Source organism: Heterodontus francisci, chromosome 9, assembly GCF_036365525.1.
Source record: "Heterodontus francisci isolate sHetFra1 chromosome 9, sHetFra1.hap1, whole genome shotgun sequence".
NCBI classification, from domain to species: domain Eukaryota; kingdom Metazoa; phylum Chordata; class Chondrichthyes; order Heterodontiformes; family Heterodontidae; genus Heterodontus; species Heterodontus francisci.
Window position 1 is genome coordinate 70,361,595 of NC_090379.1, and position 13,721 is coordinate 70,375,315.

Sequence of the window (13,721 nt, forward strand, 5' to 3'; positions counted from 1 at the left end):
TTATTTCGTAAGTGTGCAATTTAAAGCAAGGATTTGCATTAAAATGTAGGAGCAGTTTTTGTTATAGAACGTTCTCGCCGACAACTGTGCACACTTACTTCACTGCAACCAGAATTCCGAAAAAATGGAATTAAGTAGATATTGCACAATGCTAATTGCGTTTGGAGATCAGTGGATACCATGGACACGTTCACAATAGAGATAATGCATTTATTTTTAAATTGCCATTCTCTTCAACAGAACTAGTGCTGTTTAACGTCAGAAAATAATTTGTTTATTGTCCTTTTAAAATATTACACAAATGTAACTTCGTTTTATATATTGAATATTTAACCTTTGCATAAAGGTTAAGAGATTACATCCACCTTGCTAATGACACCTCCTTGCAGGCATACGGTTGATTTAAGGGGAAAAGTGAAGTCTGAAATTCCATTTCAGAAAAATCACAAAGATTCACCAGGTGGAGCATCTGCAGCAACAACTGTTACCACCATTTTATCAACTAATTTCCTTCTATAGAAGAGAAATTGGTTCTAAACTTTTAGCTCACAAAACTTGATCAATGAATGCATTCAAATCACTCAACATTAAAATTCGGTTCAATTTTTTAACACGTGAATCAGAAGTGTTCGGGTCAAATCTCAAAAGCAGTATTTCATATTAGTTGCCAACATTGAACGTGATGCAACTAATCCATTCTATGTATTTCATCAGAATGAAGTAGTAAATGGCTCTATCGTCATCGTTAATGATGCATTTTACAGTTTACACTGAGAAAGCAAAAATATAAGCATTAACATTGATCAGAAATTGGTAATAACTTTCAAAATAACGTTTATGTGGACGACCTATTTGTAACAAATTTTCAGAAATTCAAAATATAGCAATGCAATTTGTTACTACATTTTGCCATTTTATTTTCTCAAGCAGAAAATTACAATGAATGAAGTACTAAACTGCTTTGTTGACATTTTCTATACAGCTTGAAAATGTACAGCCGTATACAGTAGTTTAGATTTTCCAGATTATATTACATCCATGAATTACTGGACCAGAAATGTTCACCTTGGAAGTCGAGTTATGCACGTTGTGAAGATATCAGCGACATTCGGAGAAGTGATCAAAGGAAAGTCTAGAAAGGGGTCTCAAAATGCTATGTGCAGAAAAGTGCCAAAAATGCAATTACACTGGAAAATGCGACCACTAACAAACTCGCTGAACTATATAAGTAATTACTTTATACATCAAATAACAGCATAATTGGAGTTCAAAGTGCCCACGATTCACCAGCTCCACTGTTGTCTTCGTACTATAGGATGTGTTAAGTGATGATAGCTAGGGAATACGCCAAATGGTCCAGTGTGCTGTACCTGTTGAAAGCCATGAAGTGTAAACGCAGTGTAGGAATTACTGGGCTGAACAATGTCGTCGGGCTTGTCCCGGATCTGTACGGAGGTAATGGAACAAGAATGACAGGGTTTGCCATCTCTGACCAGCACTGGCACTGCCACTCTGCGTACCAGTTGAGGATGGTTTACATCTATCTGCAGGGTGCCATCTACACGGGCTCTCTTCATTTTATACCTGTGGTTTTGGAACCAGATCTTCACCTGAGTCGGGGTTAGGCTCAGAAGGTGAGCAAAGTGTTCGCGTTCAGGGGCAGATAGGTAACGCTGTTGTTGGAATCTTCGCTCTAGCTCAAACGTTTGTGCTTTTGAGAACAGGACTCGTCGTTTTTTCTTCTTCCCATTCTTCGTGATGGATGAAGATGAGCCTTTTCTTTGGATACAATCCGCGGAAGTTGTGTCTGTGCTGCTTTCATCAGATGCTACAAGAAAACATTTTCCGGTTAAAATTATACTTTTATGTGAAACAACGATAGTAAATCAGCATGAAACACTAAATTCTAACTTGTATACTTACAAATCTTATCAGAGCCAAGCCAACGCGAAAATGATAATTTCGAATAGTTATGCTGTGAGTTTTGGTCTGTTTCTTTCTTAATGAAAGCAGATTGCATTGCTTTCCCACTTCCTTGATCCCATTGATTTAAACGGTCTATTTCGTGTTGATCTGGTAAATTTAAAATACTGCGTACTGTAAAACTGGCCCTTGTTATCGACATGTTCGCAAACTATCAGAAGCTCACCAAATTTATGGAGAAAAATAGATTATTTGCAAGTTAAAGCGAGTATAAAACCTCGCTAGAACGTAGATACAATTATATGTCACTGCTAACTAATAAAGAAATATTGAGTCTTTTACAGGGAGCGTCCTATGTTTATATAAACAGACCTCTTCACCACAAACAGTGACAACCTTCAGATCGTGTCTGACCACAGGATACCAAGTACCTGCATCAGTCAAGTACCAAAGCATTAATGTGAGTAGGTGTAACCTCACCAGAGAATTACCCGGCACTTCCCAATGACAGCAGGAAACTGGCTTCAGTATTACATATTCTGCCTGATTAGCAAAGAACGTAGTGAACAGATAATGGTAATTGTGTTATTGAATTAGTGAATTACATCTTGGGTGGTTAGTGGTGACCACAACCCTTCCCCCTCCCCATTATTTGCATACAAAGAAGCAGTGACAGATTTCTCTAGTTCATTTAATTACTAATTCATTTGTTAACTAGCCCATGAGTGCTATTTAACGTGAACTGGACTTGCTGTATTTAGTGCAATTAAACACATAAGATGCTTATTCCTCCCAAAGAAATTCCCTTTCTGAGACTACTACAAATGGGAATTTCCATGACAGAATTTATAGGGAACATTACGTCGGAATATTGAAAGCGTCCACTGCAAGACAAGAAAAACAATGTCGAACGACAGACAACTGCGAGGAATAATATTTACAATATTTTATTGGTTTCATTTTATTCAATATTTCTTAATTATTTGGACATTAATATCTAGATATGTACATTTATATTTAAAAAGTACAAAGACAACAGATGCCAATTAGGAAATACAATGCGGCCCTGGTTTTAATAGAACATACTTTTTGCTTAAGATTCTAGTTGTTTCTTCAACATATTTAGTAAATTTGGTAATTTAATCAAATACTGAAATGACGAGCTTTTGGCGATGTTGCTTGCAAATATGGCACTAACCCCGAGTTGGCCATCTTTCTGAAGGTAATCTTCAGGCCAAGATTCCCATGCCAGGCCTATTTGTGCCACCTATCAAGTCTGCTTCTGTGACAGTGCTCCATGCTCCAGAAACTCCCTCACAACGTCCTGGGTGGTCGAAACTGGGAGAACACAAATACATGCCAACTGCTAGGCTGCAAACAATGGAGGAAATGTAGACCAACGTCCCGGACCTGTTGGAAGCATTTGTTCCAGTCAAGATTTTGCATTTGTTCAGTCATCAAATAATAGATGATTGACGCCTCAGCACAATGTGCTTTAACTTTTTGGGATAAGTCCGAGTTTGTTCCTTGTTGTCATGGTTTTCAATGGCATTAAAAGGGATTTGGCTGCTATCGACTTTGCTTCTCGTCTAATGCAGCCAAGTGCATAAAAAGTTATTACTTATATAGTTTAAAATCAAATAGGATTTCCTAAAATGTAAAATTGAAGGATTATTCACTCTTGCGAGAAAGATGGACTAACACGTCTATTGCAAATACATTTTCCCCTCCAGTTTTACAAGCTTAACACATCTAGAGCAGTAGTAGTTTCTGGAATTGTTAAGTACAAAAAGCAGACTTCGTTTCGAAATTTAGGCAAAGTGTTAGTAATATTTATTAAATAAGCTAGTACAAAATGTTTGCTTTTATGATTGAGTGAAATAGTTACAATCGCAGTTATTTGAACATTTCACTAATCGGCTACTCGATATTAATGCACACCACATTCGGCACAACATAGTTATTACAATTTTATTAAATAACGGGAAACCGCTTATGATGCACAATAATATAAACCTTTTTAATGTTTACAGTGCTATTAACTTTGTAAACAAAGGCTGAAAAAAGTTGGAGAAGGGAAACATAGTTTTCTGTAGATGCAGAGTGATAAGCTAACGTTATTCGATCTCAACGAAACGAGGTGCCGTCGTATTCATCATTAGTATCGTTTTCAATACTTCACAGAACGGTTAAACTTTTTACTTGGTGCAATCCATAAGGATTTCTATATTATGTAAACTAAGAGTCAAATATACTGTTGGATATCTTTACCAATCATAGTCCAATGAAACTCCTGCTCGGTAAAACAAATTTACAGCTTCAATGACCTCTTGTAGCCTTTTAATCTATTTAACATCTGAAGACTACAACAACGTGCAGAAATAAGTAAACAGATGCACTTACACGCTTAAGGACTCTTCACCATCAAATGTTTGCTTTCGCTTTTGAAACATTTTAGTTCAGGGTGATTGCATGAATATTTCGCGCCCTGGGGTTTTTTTGATAGCGAAGAGCGTTTAAATTTTTTAACTATAGAATTTTATGCACAAGAACACAAAAGAATAGTTTTCAAGTATCATTATAATTTTTTTACAGATTAAAGATTCAATTTCAGTTAATTACATATTTAATTTATGTTCCTTTGTCATTTAAAAAGTGAATGCGTTAGTATGTAAAGGACCTTTTAACGTCAGCTTCTTTGTACGCATCCAAAAATAACTTACTCATTAGTCTTTCAATGATTTGTAATATGTTGCAAAATTCACAGATTTACTTTACAATAAACATGTTTGATTATATTTTAAAAATCTATAATCTTGTGTTTGTCAGGTCAGGGCACATTTGCACTGTACAAAGCAAACAGAGAACGAGTCACCGGAGTTCCATGCGATTCTGAAGATCTGATTTACGGTGACCAGAAGAGGCGAGTACAACTCTAATTTGGGAGAACAAAAAGTATGGCAATATACATTTGATGGAAAGGCGAGTAAAATTCCTATTGAGCTAATGAATAATGAGGTGTGGCGAAAATTAAAGTAATATTCCAGCTTTGCGGCAGTAACGAGAGACCTGATGAGCAGAGCCGCGAGTTTAAAAAAGTGCAATGGGATGCGCACTGTTAAGTATAAAATCCACAGCTGCAGGGGATATCAGTTCTAGATTCTGAGTGTCTTAGAGTGGTAACTACAGAATTGCTTCCAACTAAGCAGCACCTCGTTTATTGGCTCTCATTCGAATTCTCACGCTCGACCAGAGCTCTCTGTACAATCGTTTGTGACAAAATCAGAGCACTATTCAGTGTCTGTATTGTGATTAAATTTATAGGACAGCTGAACTTTAAAACTGCAAGAAGAATAAACACTTGCATTGCAGCTTTTAGGTCTTAGTTGTCAGCCTTGGCTTAGTGGTAGCAAGTTGTCGTTGAGTCAGAAGGTTTCGGATTTAAACACACAATCTAAAATGATAGTTCAATACATTAGTAAAGGAGTGCTGCATTATCGTAGGTGCCGTTAAAGGGACCCCCACCCCCCCCCCCCCCCACCCGCCGCCCACCATCCCATCCCCATCTGCCCGGTCGCCTGGATGTAAAAAATCCCCGGGCCATATTTGAAGAACAGAGAAGTTCTCTTGGCGGATATTTGTCCTTCAACGAACATCACAAAAAAGATTGTCTGGTCGTCTAATGTCGCTCCTGTTTGTGAGATCTTGCTGTGTGAAAATTGTCTGCTATGTTTCAGTACAACTGTGACTACACTTCAAAAGTATTTTTAATTAGCTGTGAAGCATTTGGGATGAAAGGCAATCGTTCTTTTAAATAATTACAAGTTTAAGCTGTGCTATTCAATTTGATAAGCAAGTGATTTGATTATTCCTTGCATTTCTATATTACAAAATATTTTATTTAAATTTTTAGTCTATATTTTATGTAATCACATTTAATTTGAAGCCTACTACCATTGGTGGTAGCAATATATATTGTCAAACTAATTCACTCTTTTTAAAAAATGGGTTGAAAAATGGCCCTGCAACAAAAAGAAAGTCAACTAACACCAACACAAAATAATTTTTAAAAATTTTAAACATTAAAATTTATTGTCCGTTGATGTAGATATAAGGTTTTGGTCACCATAATGAGCAAAGCAGATGAGCTATATGTTTTTTTGGCAATGACCTACATAGATGGGTTGGTGAATGAGAAACAATGAAAATTAAAAGCAGCGAGACATTTATTGGCATATGCTCATGTTTGTGTGCCAAGAAAACTGGTGCAGAATTATTGTGTGAAAAGAAGAAAATTCAGAAATATGTGTCCGTGATTAAGGGAATTAAGGAGCACCTGCACCTGATTGAGGGAGAATAACTATTTTAAACAATGAGAGACCCTGTGGATGTTCCAAGAGAATAAAAAGTTTTCTGTCGAGAAAGCCTTTGTGCTATGCTGCTCACTTCTGTGCAAAGAGAACCACAAATGATGTGGGCAGGTATGGCTACTTATGGAAAAATTGTCATTGGAGAATGAGATAGTCTGGAACCAGTAAAATCCTTTTGAATCAGGTAGATCAGATGCAGTCAATGACAGTTACTATTTCTGGGGATTTTCTTTTAAAAAGGAGGATGTGCAGGAAGACACAAAGTTAATGTCAGCAGTTAATATCAGGCCTTTCACAGCATATAAATATTGTAAGATAGTGCCATAAAAAGCCAAGGGTTGGATTCTTGATGTGTAACTGAAGAGTTATGGAATAGTAATTTCAAAACCCTCAGCAAAAATTAATTGACATATTGAGGGTTTGATTGAAATATCAAATTACAAAACTGGTTTTCTGTGGATAGGCACTAAGACACTCTTTAAAACCTAGCTCTTTAACCAAGCTTTTGGTCATCTGACCTAATATCTCCTTATGTGGCTCAATGTCATAATTTGTTTTATAATGCTGCTGTGAAGTGCCTTGGGACATTTTATTACGTTAAAGGCACTATATAAATATAAGTTGTTATTGAACAGTTCTTAGGTGTGCAATTTGGGATTATCATGAAAATTTAGGCCTTATAGGGTTCATAACCCATTACAGGAATCAATATTTTTAATGTGCATTAAAGCGTAAATGGTTGTTGAACGTTCATTTCAATTTAAGATTGTACATCCCTCAACCCTCACCCCCCACTCCTGCCCCGATGATGGGAGAGTTAAGGTAGTAATGTTAGGAAAAAGGAAAAAAAGTGTTTGCAAATTGATTTTATACATTTGAAAATTAAAGACAATAGTTGTGGATATATTTTGACTGACATATCACTGTTAAATACAGTTTTTAAAAATTTAAAAAGCAGCTTTGGTGTGTCAAGTCTGGAAACTGCTATTGTGCCATTGAGTCCATCCCCAGTCCTGCATTTTGCACCACCAAGAAGTAACTAACCATTGCTTCTGGTTGCCAAATTGCATGGCTGAACTAGTTTTTTAAGCTTCCAGGATAGCAGTCAGTTGAATCACAATGACTGAGCGTACAAAGTAGTCACTGTACAAACAATTCCATTCTCCCTTAATTAAAACATTCATGTTGGCCCTCTGATTTTTTCAGTTCCTGCAGTCCTGTGCTGCAAATTCATTCAGATAGTCCATGATATTATTAGACAATGACAAGTGTGGCACTAATAAATATCCCTTAGTGACTGACCACATTTGAAGATACTCTCAACTAAATTCATCAGGGTCCCTAGAACCTCTGATGGTTTTGTTTTTTTCAGACAGGTTTGATACTTTTAGGCCTAGGTGCAGGTATTAAGAATGAGCAACATTTACATTGTAACGAGTGGAGACCAGTTGGTTCTAATGCCCTCTTTCGTCAAGACCTGCAGGACGTGGCATTCTTTAGGAAAGGCTATAGAAACAATAGGAAACAGTACTACTGGCAAGTTGGATGGCAAAACATTGACAAAGAAAGGATTCTATATGAGGATATGCTTAAGGAACAAGGGAATGTAAAAACTTCTGAATTTTCTATTTTTCTGCACAGACATGAGGACATGATGGATGTTTCCATGAATGCATGCCTCAATGCAGAATTATTCTAAAAACTGACAATACAATTATTACTTAAAAATGTGGGGCATAGGAAAAGTTGCAAACCATGTTTATGATGGACTCATGAATGAACATAGTGATGTAAATACATGAAGCTTTTTATAACTATTTACGATTAGAAACTATTCCTACGCTATTAAGGTTCCGGGTTCAAGTCCCACTCCAGGGCTTGAGCACAAAAATCAAGGCTGACACTTCAGTAAAGTACTGAGAGAATTCTGCACTGTTGGAGGTGCCTGCTCAGGTGGATGTAAAAGATCCCATGGCACTATTTTGAAGAGCAGGGGAATTATCCCCGGTGTCCTGGCCAATATTTATCCCTCAATCAACATTTCAAAAACAGATTATCTGGTCATTAACACATCGCTGTTTGTGGGAGCTTGCTCTGCGCAAATTGGCTGCTGCGTTTCCTACATTACAACAGTGACTACTCTTCAAAAGTACTTAATTGGCTGTAAAGTGCTTTGAGACGTCCAATGGTCATGAAAAGCACTATAGAAATGCAAGCCTTTTTTTTCCTTCTGTTTCTTCATTGTCTTCATGTATGTAAAGTTTTATCATACAGTGCTTAGAGAAATAGTATGCTTTTATGAGACAAAATTCAGGAAGATATTTAGATGAACTTCGAGATAATGGAAATATGATAAAACCAAGCACTAGCAATTAGAGGCATTACTTCAAGAAATGAATAGGCAGGAAAGGGAAGTTGTATTAGAACAAGAACTGTCCCTGGTTTTAATAAAAGAAAAGGTAGAAATATTAGGACAGGTTAAGAATAATGGCAATCATTGAGAATAGCAAAGACTATTAAGAAGAACTTATCTCCAAGATGATTATGTATGGAGGATTTTACTTAAATCAGATTCAAAAAGGGGTTAAATGGTATAAATAATTGGATCATAAATTTTATATAGAGAAACAAATTAAAATTTGAAAATTGTATGGGAATATGGTTTGGTGTGTTATGCCAGGAATACTTGCAAGAAAAGTGACATTGTTTTCTGATTGATTCCTGTGATCGTGACAATACCATTGCTATCTGCTGATGATAAATTGATGAAAAAATATTTAAAATGAAATCATATATGCTTGTTGGAAGGTGATATGCACAAGGAATTTGTGAACTCTCTGAACATATTAGTGAATGGAAAATAAGGGTTCTGGATTTCACCAGACATGTTATGCACAGTTTCATGAAAAGTGGCGCATGGCTATGCAGCTGTGATGCTTAGAGCTCATTGTTAGCTTATGGTTTCACTCTAGATGAAGAATCCCAAATTATAATATCAAATTTAAAAAGGAAGTTGTTTATTCAGAGAGAGAAAGGTATTGTGTTACAACAAATAAGAAACACTATCTACATGGTGGTATCATGAGCTGAATTTTAACTTTCTGACTGGCTTGCAGCCGAGGAGGCTGACAGCATGTCGGGCACCTGCAAGTTTCTGCAGCCCATTTGTCAGCTTTTTAACTCGGCCACTGCACTTGCATTCGACTTCTGGGTTTTCCGACCAATTAGAATGAGCGGGCATATTGACAACCTGCATCACTCTCATTCAACTCCACTATTTACAGCGACACTGCAAGGGTCAGATTTAAAGTATGGTAGATGTGTTTTGACAGACCCAGAACCTGTACAGATGAAGGCTCAACATGAAAAGGCAGCACCATGCTTCTCTGATGTATCTCTGGAGATAATGCTGTGGGTTGTGCGGGCCTGCAGGGCGATTCGTTTTCCGGTGGACAGGAGGAAGGAGACAACCTCAGAAAGCAGGCAGGCATGACTGGAAGTGGCAGAGCAGATTAGCAGCAGAAGTGTAGTGCCTTGCTTCCAGATACCATACTGCAAGAGGTTTAATGACCTAATCAGGCAGGAAAGGTGAGGGCATTCAAGTACAAACCCCCTCAATTCTGCCTTCTCCTGCACATATCCCTTTCTGTCAAGGCACCTCCTCACATCCTCGTATGACTTGCTTAGCAATAACCTGCTCAGTGACGCTCAGTTTGGGTTCCGCCAGGGCTACTCAGCTCCTGACCTCATTACAGCCTTGGTTCAAACATGGGCAAAAGATCTGAACTCCAGAGGTGAGGTGAGAGTGACTGCCCTTGACATCAAGGCAGCATTCGACCGAGTATGGCATCAAGGAGCCCGTGTAAAACTGAAGTCAATGGGAATCAGGGGGAAAACTCTCTGCTGGTTGGAGTCATACCAAGCGCAAAGTAAGATGGTTGTGGTTGTTGGAGGTCAATCATCTGAGCCCCAGGACATCACTGCAGGAGTTCCTCAGGGTAGTGTCCTAGGCCCAACCATCGTCAGTTGCTTCATCAATGACCTTCCTACAATCATAAGGTCAGAAGTGGGGATGTTCGCTGATGATTGCACAATGTTCAGCACCATGCATGACTCCTCAGATACTGAAGCAGTCTGTGTAGAAATGCAGTAAGACCTGGACAATATCCAGGCTTGGGCTGATCAGTGGCAAGTAACATTCGTGCCACACAAGTGCCAGGCAATGACCATCTCCAACAAGAGAGAATCTAACCATCTCTGCTTGACATTCAATGGCATTATGATCACTGAATCCCCCATTATCAACATCCTAGGAGTTACCATTGACCAGAAACTGAACTGGAGTAGCCATATAAATACCATGGCTACAAGAGCATGTCAGAGGCTAGGAATCCTGTGGCAAGTAACTCACCTCCTGACTCCCCAAAACCTGTCCAGATGCTGGGAAGCTTATCTCCTGCCTGCATACCCGGTGTTAGGAGTATTGCTTCCTGCAAGCTAGAGCTCTGTTTTCACTCCCCATGTCCTGTGAAGTGGCAGCTGGTTGAGGAGAAAGCTGCTGCTGCTCCTGCTTCTTTTGTTCATCATGTGAGATCCAAGACAGAACTGCACAAATGGCTGCCATGTTGTTGTGAAGACTGGCAGCTGGGAAGTGCAAATCAAAGACAAAAAATTCTAGGATAGCAGAAATGGCCTTCAAAGTATTGGAAATCACCTCCAAAGCAATGAAAGCACATTCGCAGAACAAGTCCTATGATCAAAAACCTTTCAATTAGGCAAAGAAGCAAGTGTCAGATCTCAGTATTTAAAGCCTGTAATATTACTTGTCCCTTTTGATATGTGAACTACTGTAAGATTCACAGGACTGTTATCAATATCCAAAGAAAATGTGGGTTTTATTATGACTGAACTGATGATGATGATGGCCAGTTCATTATAGACAAAGATCAAGGGAAGAATCAGCTCTATTGGTGCTGGCACACTCGCTAGTTGCTAAACAGCTTAATTCTAGATCTACAGATTCTTGACTATTTGGGGTAGAGGAATTCTTGACCTGGGGGAGACTGGGCAGAAGCAGCTTCCTTCCGTTTTCAATGTTTCTCTCCTACAGCTTCACGTCTTAAGGACTCAAACCTGCGCATAGCATTGCTGATTTTTGAGCGCCCGCTGTTTCTGTCAGCAGCTTCCTGCTCTCATGTCCTTTGTTCGATGTCAACCAGGAAGAGTTGTTTCTTCTGCTGATCCTTGAAACATTTTCACGGAGCACCTCGATTCCACGTCTCAAGGCAGTTCTCCATACAGCACTGCTTTTGGCACTGTGGTGTCCTCCATGCGTTCAACATGCCTTATCCAGCGTAACTGTTATTGTAGGAGAATGCTCTAAATGCTGGGTAAGTTCGCTGTTCTAAGGACTTCAATATTTGTAATGTAGTCCTGCCATTTGATATTCATGATGGAGTACAAGCAGCATTAATGAAGCATTCAAGTAGCTTAATTTGTTGACTGTGCAGGACCTAAGATTCTGAACCATTCAAAATGGTCGTGATAACAACAGCTCTGTACACTGGGTTTTTCATAGAAATGCGCAAGGAGTGATTTTTTCCAGACTTGTTTAGAGAGGTGGCCAAAAGAGCTGTTGACTTTGGACAAGTAATTGTCAATGTCTTTACTAATGGAGGTGTCGTTTGAACTAACGTTGCTCAAATATGTGAAATGTGGTGGGTTACTTCCTCTGGTGGTCTTCTCTTTCAACCCTTAAAGTGGTCCACTCTTCAAGTGCGGGGTGGGTTCTCTTCTTAAGGTCGTCCCACAACATTGCCCTTCTTTCCAAAGATAACGATTGTATAATATACAATGATGTTGTGTTTGGACTAATTATACATGATTAAAACAAAATGTTATTTACAAGTGAGTAAGTTTAACACCCTACAAAACGTAGAGGAGGTTTGCTTATTCATCCTGATCTTGTTATTGTGAACCTCTTCCCAGAGCTGAGCTCATTTTGATGACTCCTCTGCGATACTGGTGACTCGGAACTCTGGTTGGCATGTTCTTCCTCTGTGCTCATAGCCTCTGTATGTTTATCTTCAGACTTTGTCTTTGAACGTGTCTGCAAAGCCATAGGGTTGTCCCATGTGGTGGTGTTATACAGTTCTCTGAGTTGACTGCGGTTCCGTCTGAGAATTGCACCATTGGGTGTCTGGACCTTGTACGATCTGGGCTGGTTGCAGCTCCTCGCAACCTCTGCAGGATACCAAGTTCCCAACACATGATTGAGGACTCTGGCATTCTGTCCTACTCAGAATCAGGCTAATTCTGGTCCTGCTTGCCTGTCGTACTATGCTTTCAACTTCCCTTGTTTAAACAGAAGTATATCCTTTACTGTGGAAAACTTAGAAAGATGATGACTGGGCAGAGTAGTTCTTACCTGCCTTCTAATCATCAACTCTGCAAGTGACGATAAGCCCATATCTGATGGAGTAGCTCAGAGGTGCAGCATTGCAAACTTGCGATCTTGTCCCATCTGCCTACATTTTAAAATTAGTGATTTGATGGATGGTTCGCACCATGCATTCACCCATGCCATTGGACTTTGGATAATGCAGCAACAAAGTCACGCGGTGGACTCCCTACCCGGCACACATGTCTTGTAATGGTCTTCCTGCATATTGTGGCCTATTATCGGAGATAATTTCTTCTTGCACACCAAATAGGATGAACAGGGCACTGACTGTATCAGCAACCACTGCACTTGACGTACCTCTGAGCCGCCTGAAGATCGGAAACTTGGTGAAGTAATCCTTAACTGTTGTATATTGTTGCTGGCATTTCAGATGCAAGGTTGGGAGTCATTGTAAATCTGAACAGTAACTCAGTTATTATATTTACATGGACTATATACACTTTCCATAAGCCTGTCTAGCTCTACTGTGCATGATGCTTTATGCTTCTCCCCAAGCCCCTTACACATGTGATCTCTTACATCATGACAGCGGGAGGTGCTACTCTCACTGTCTCAAACATTAATCATTTGAGACCCTTATACTACAGTAACAAGGAGGAAATCATCACCCTGAACGTGAAATAAATTTGTGCTGATTTTAGCCCATGGATGTGAAGGTATTTCATGCGGGATCAAGGGTTCATTCTGTTGATTTGGCTGACAACTTTGACATACCTCACAGGATTTCACAACCATCTCAACATCACTGTTGGTTCCTAGTCAGTAGACTGCTTCTCTGGCGAGGTGTCTGGTACATTCTATTCCTAAATACCCTTGATGCAGTTGGACTCGAATATCAGAATGCAGAGATTCAGGTATCAGGGTTCGTTTCCCTTTGCAAATCACTCCTTGTGATATATCGAGTTCATCTCGATGAGGCCAAAAACAGTGTAGATGTTCGGTTACTTCCTGTATGATGTCAGGTG

At 39.0% G+C, this 13,721-nt stretch overlaps 1 protein-coding gene across 1 annotated transcript; it reads right to left on the reverse strand.

Annotated features, from left to right (window-relative positions):
• Positions 1–1,283: 1,283 nt before the first annotated feature.
• On the reverse strand, positions 1,284–2,125 carry nkx2.9 (NK2 transcription factor related, locus 9 (Drosophila)). The gene is made up of 2 exons (XM_068038323.1): positions 1,924–2,125; positions 1,284–1,828 (listed from the first exon to the last, which is right to left on the reverse strand). Exons 1-2 carry the CDS (start codon positions 2,123–2,125, stop codon positions 1,284–1,286), a joined length of 747 nt encoding a protein of 248 aa, XP_067894424.1.
• Positions 2,126–13,721: the final 11,596 nt, after the last annotated feature.

Excerpts from the sequence above, each read along its gene's own strand:
- nkx2.9 (XM_068038323.1), bottom strand. The coding sequence starts at position 2,125 with ATGTCGATAACAAGGGCCAGTTTTACAGTACGCAGTATTTTAAATTTA. Across the intron at positions 1,829-1,923 it reads GCTTGGCTCTGATAAGATTT|CATCTGATGAAAGCAGCACA; the intron begins GTAAGTATACAA and ends GTTTTCTTGTAG.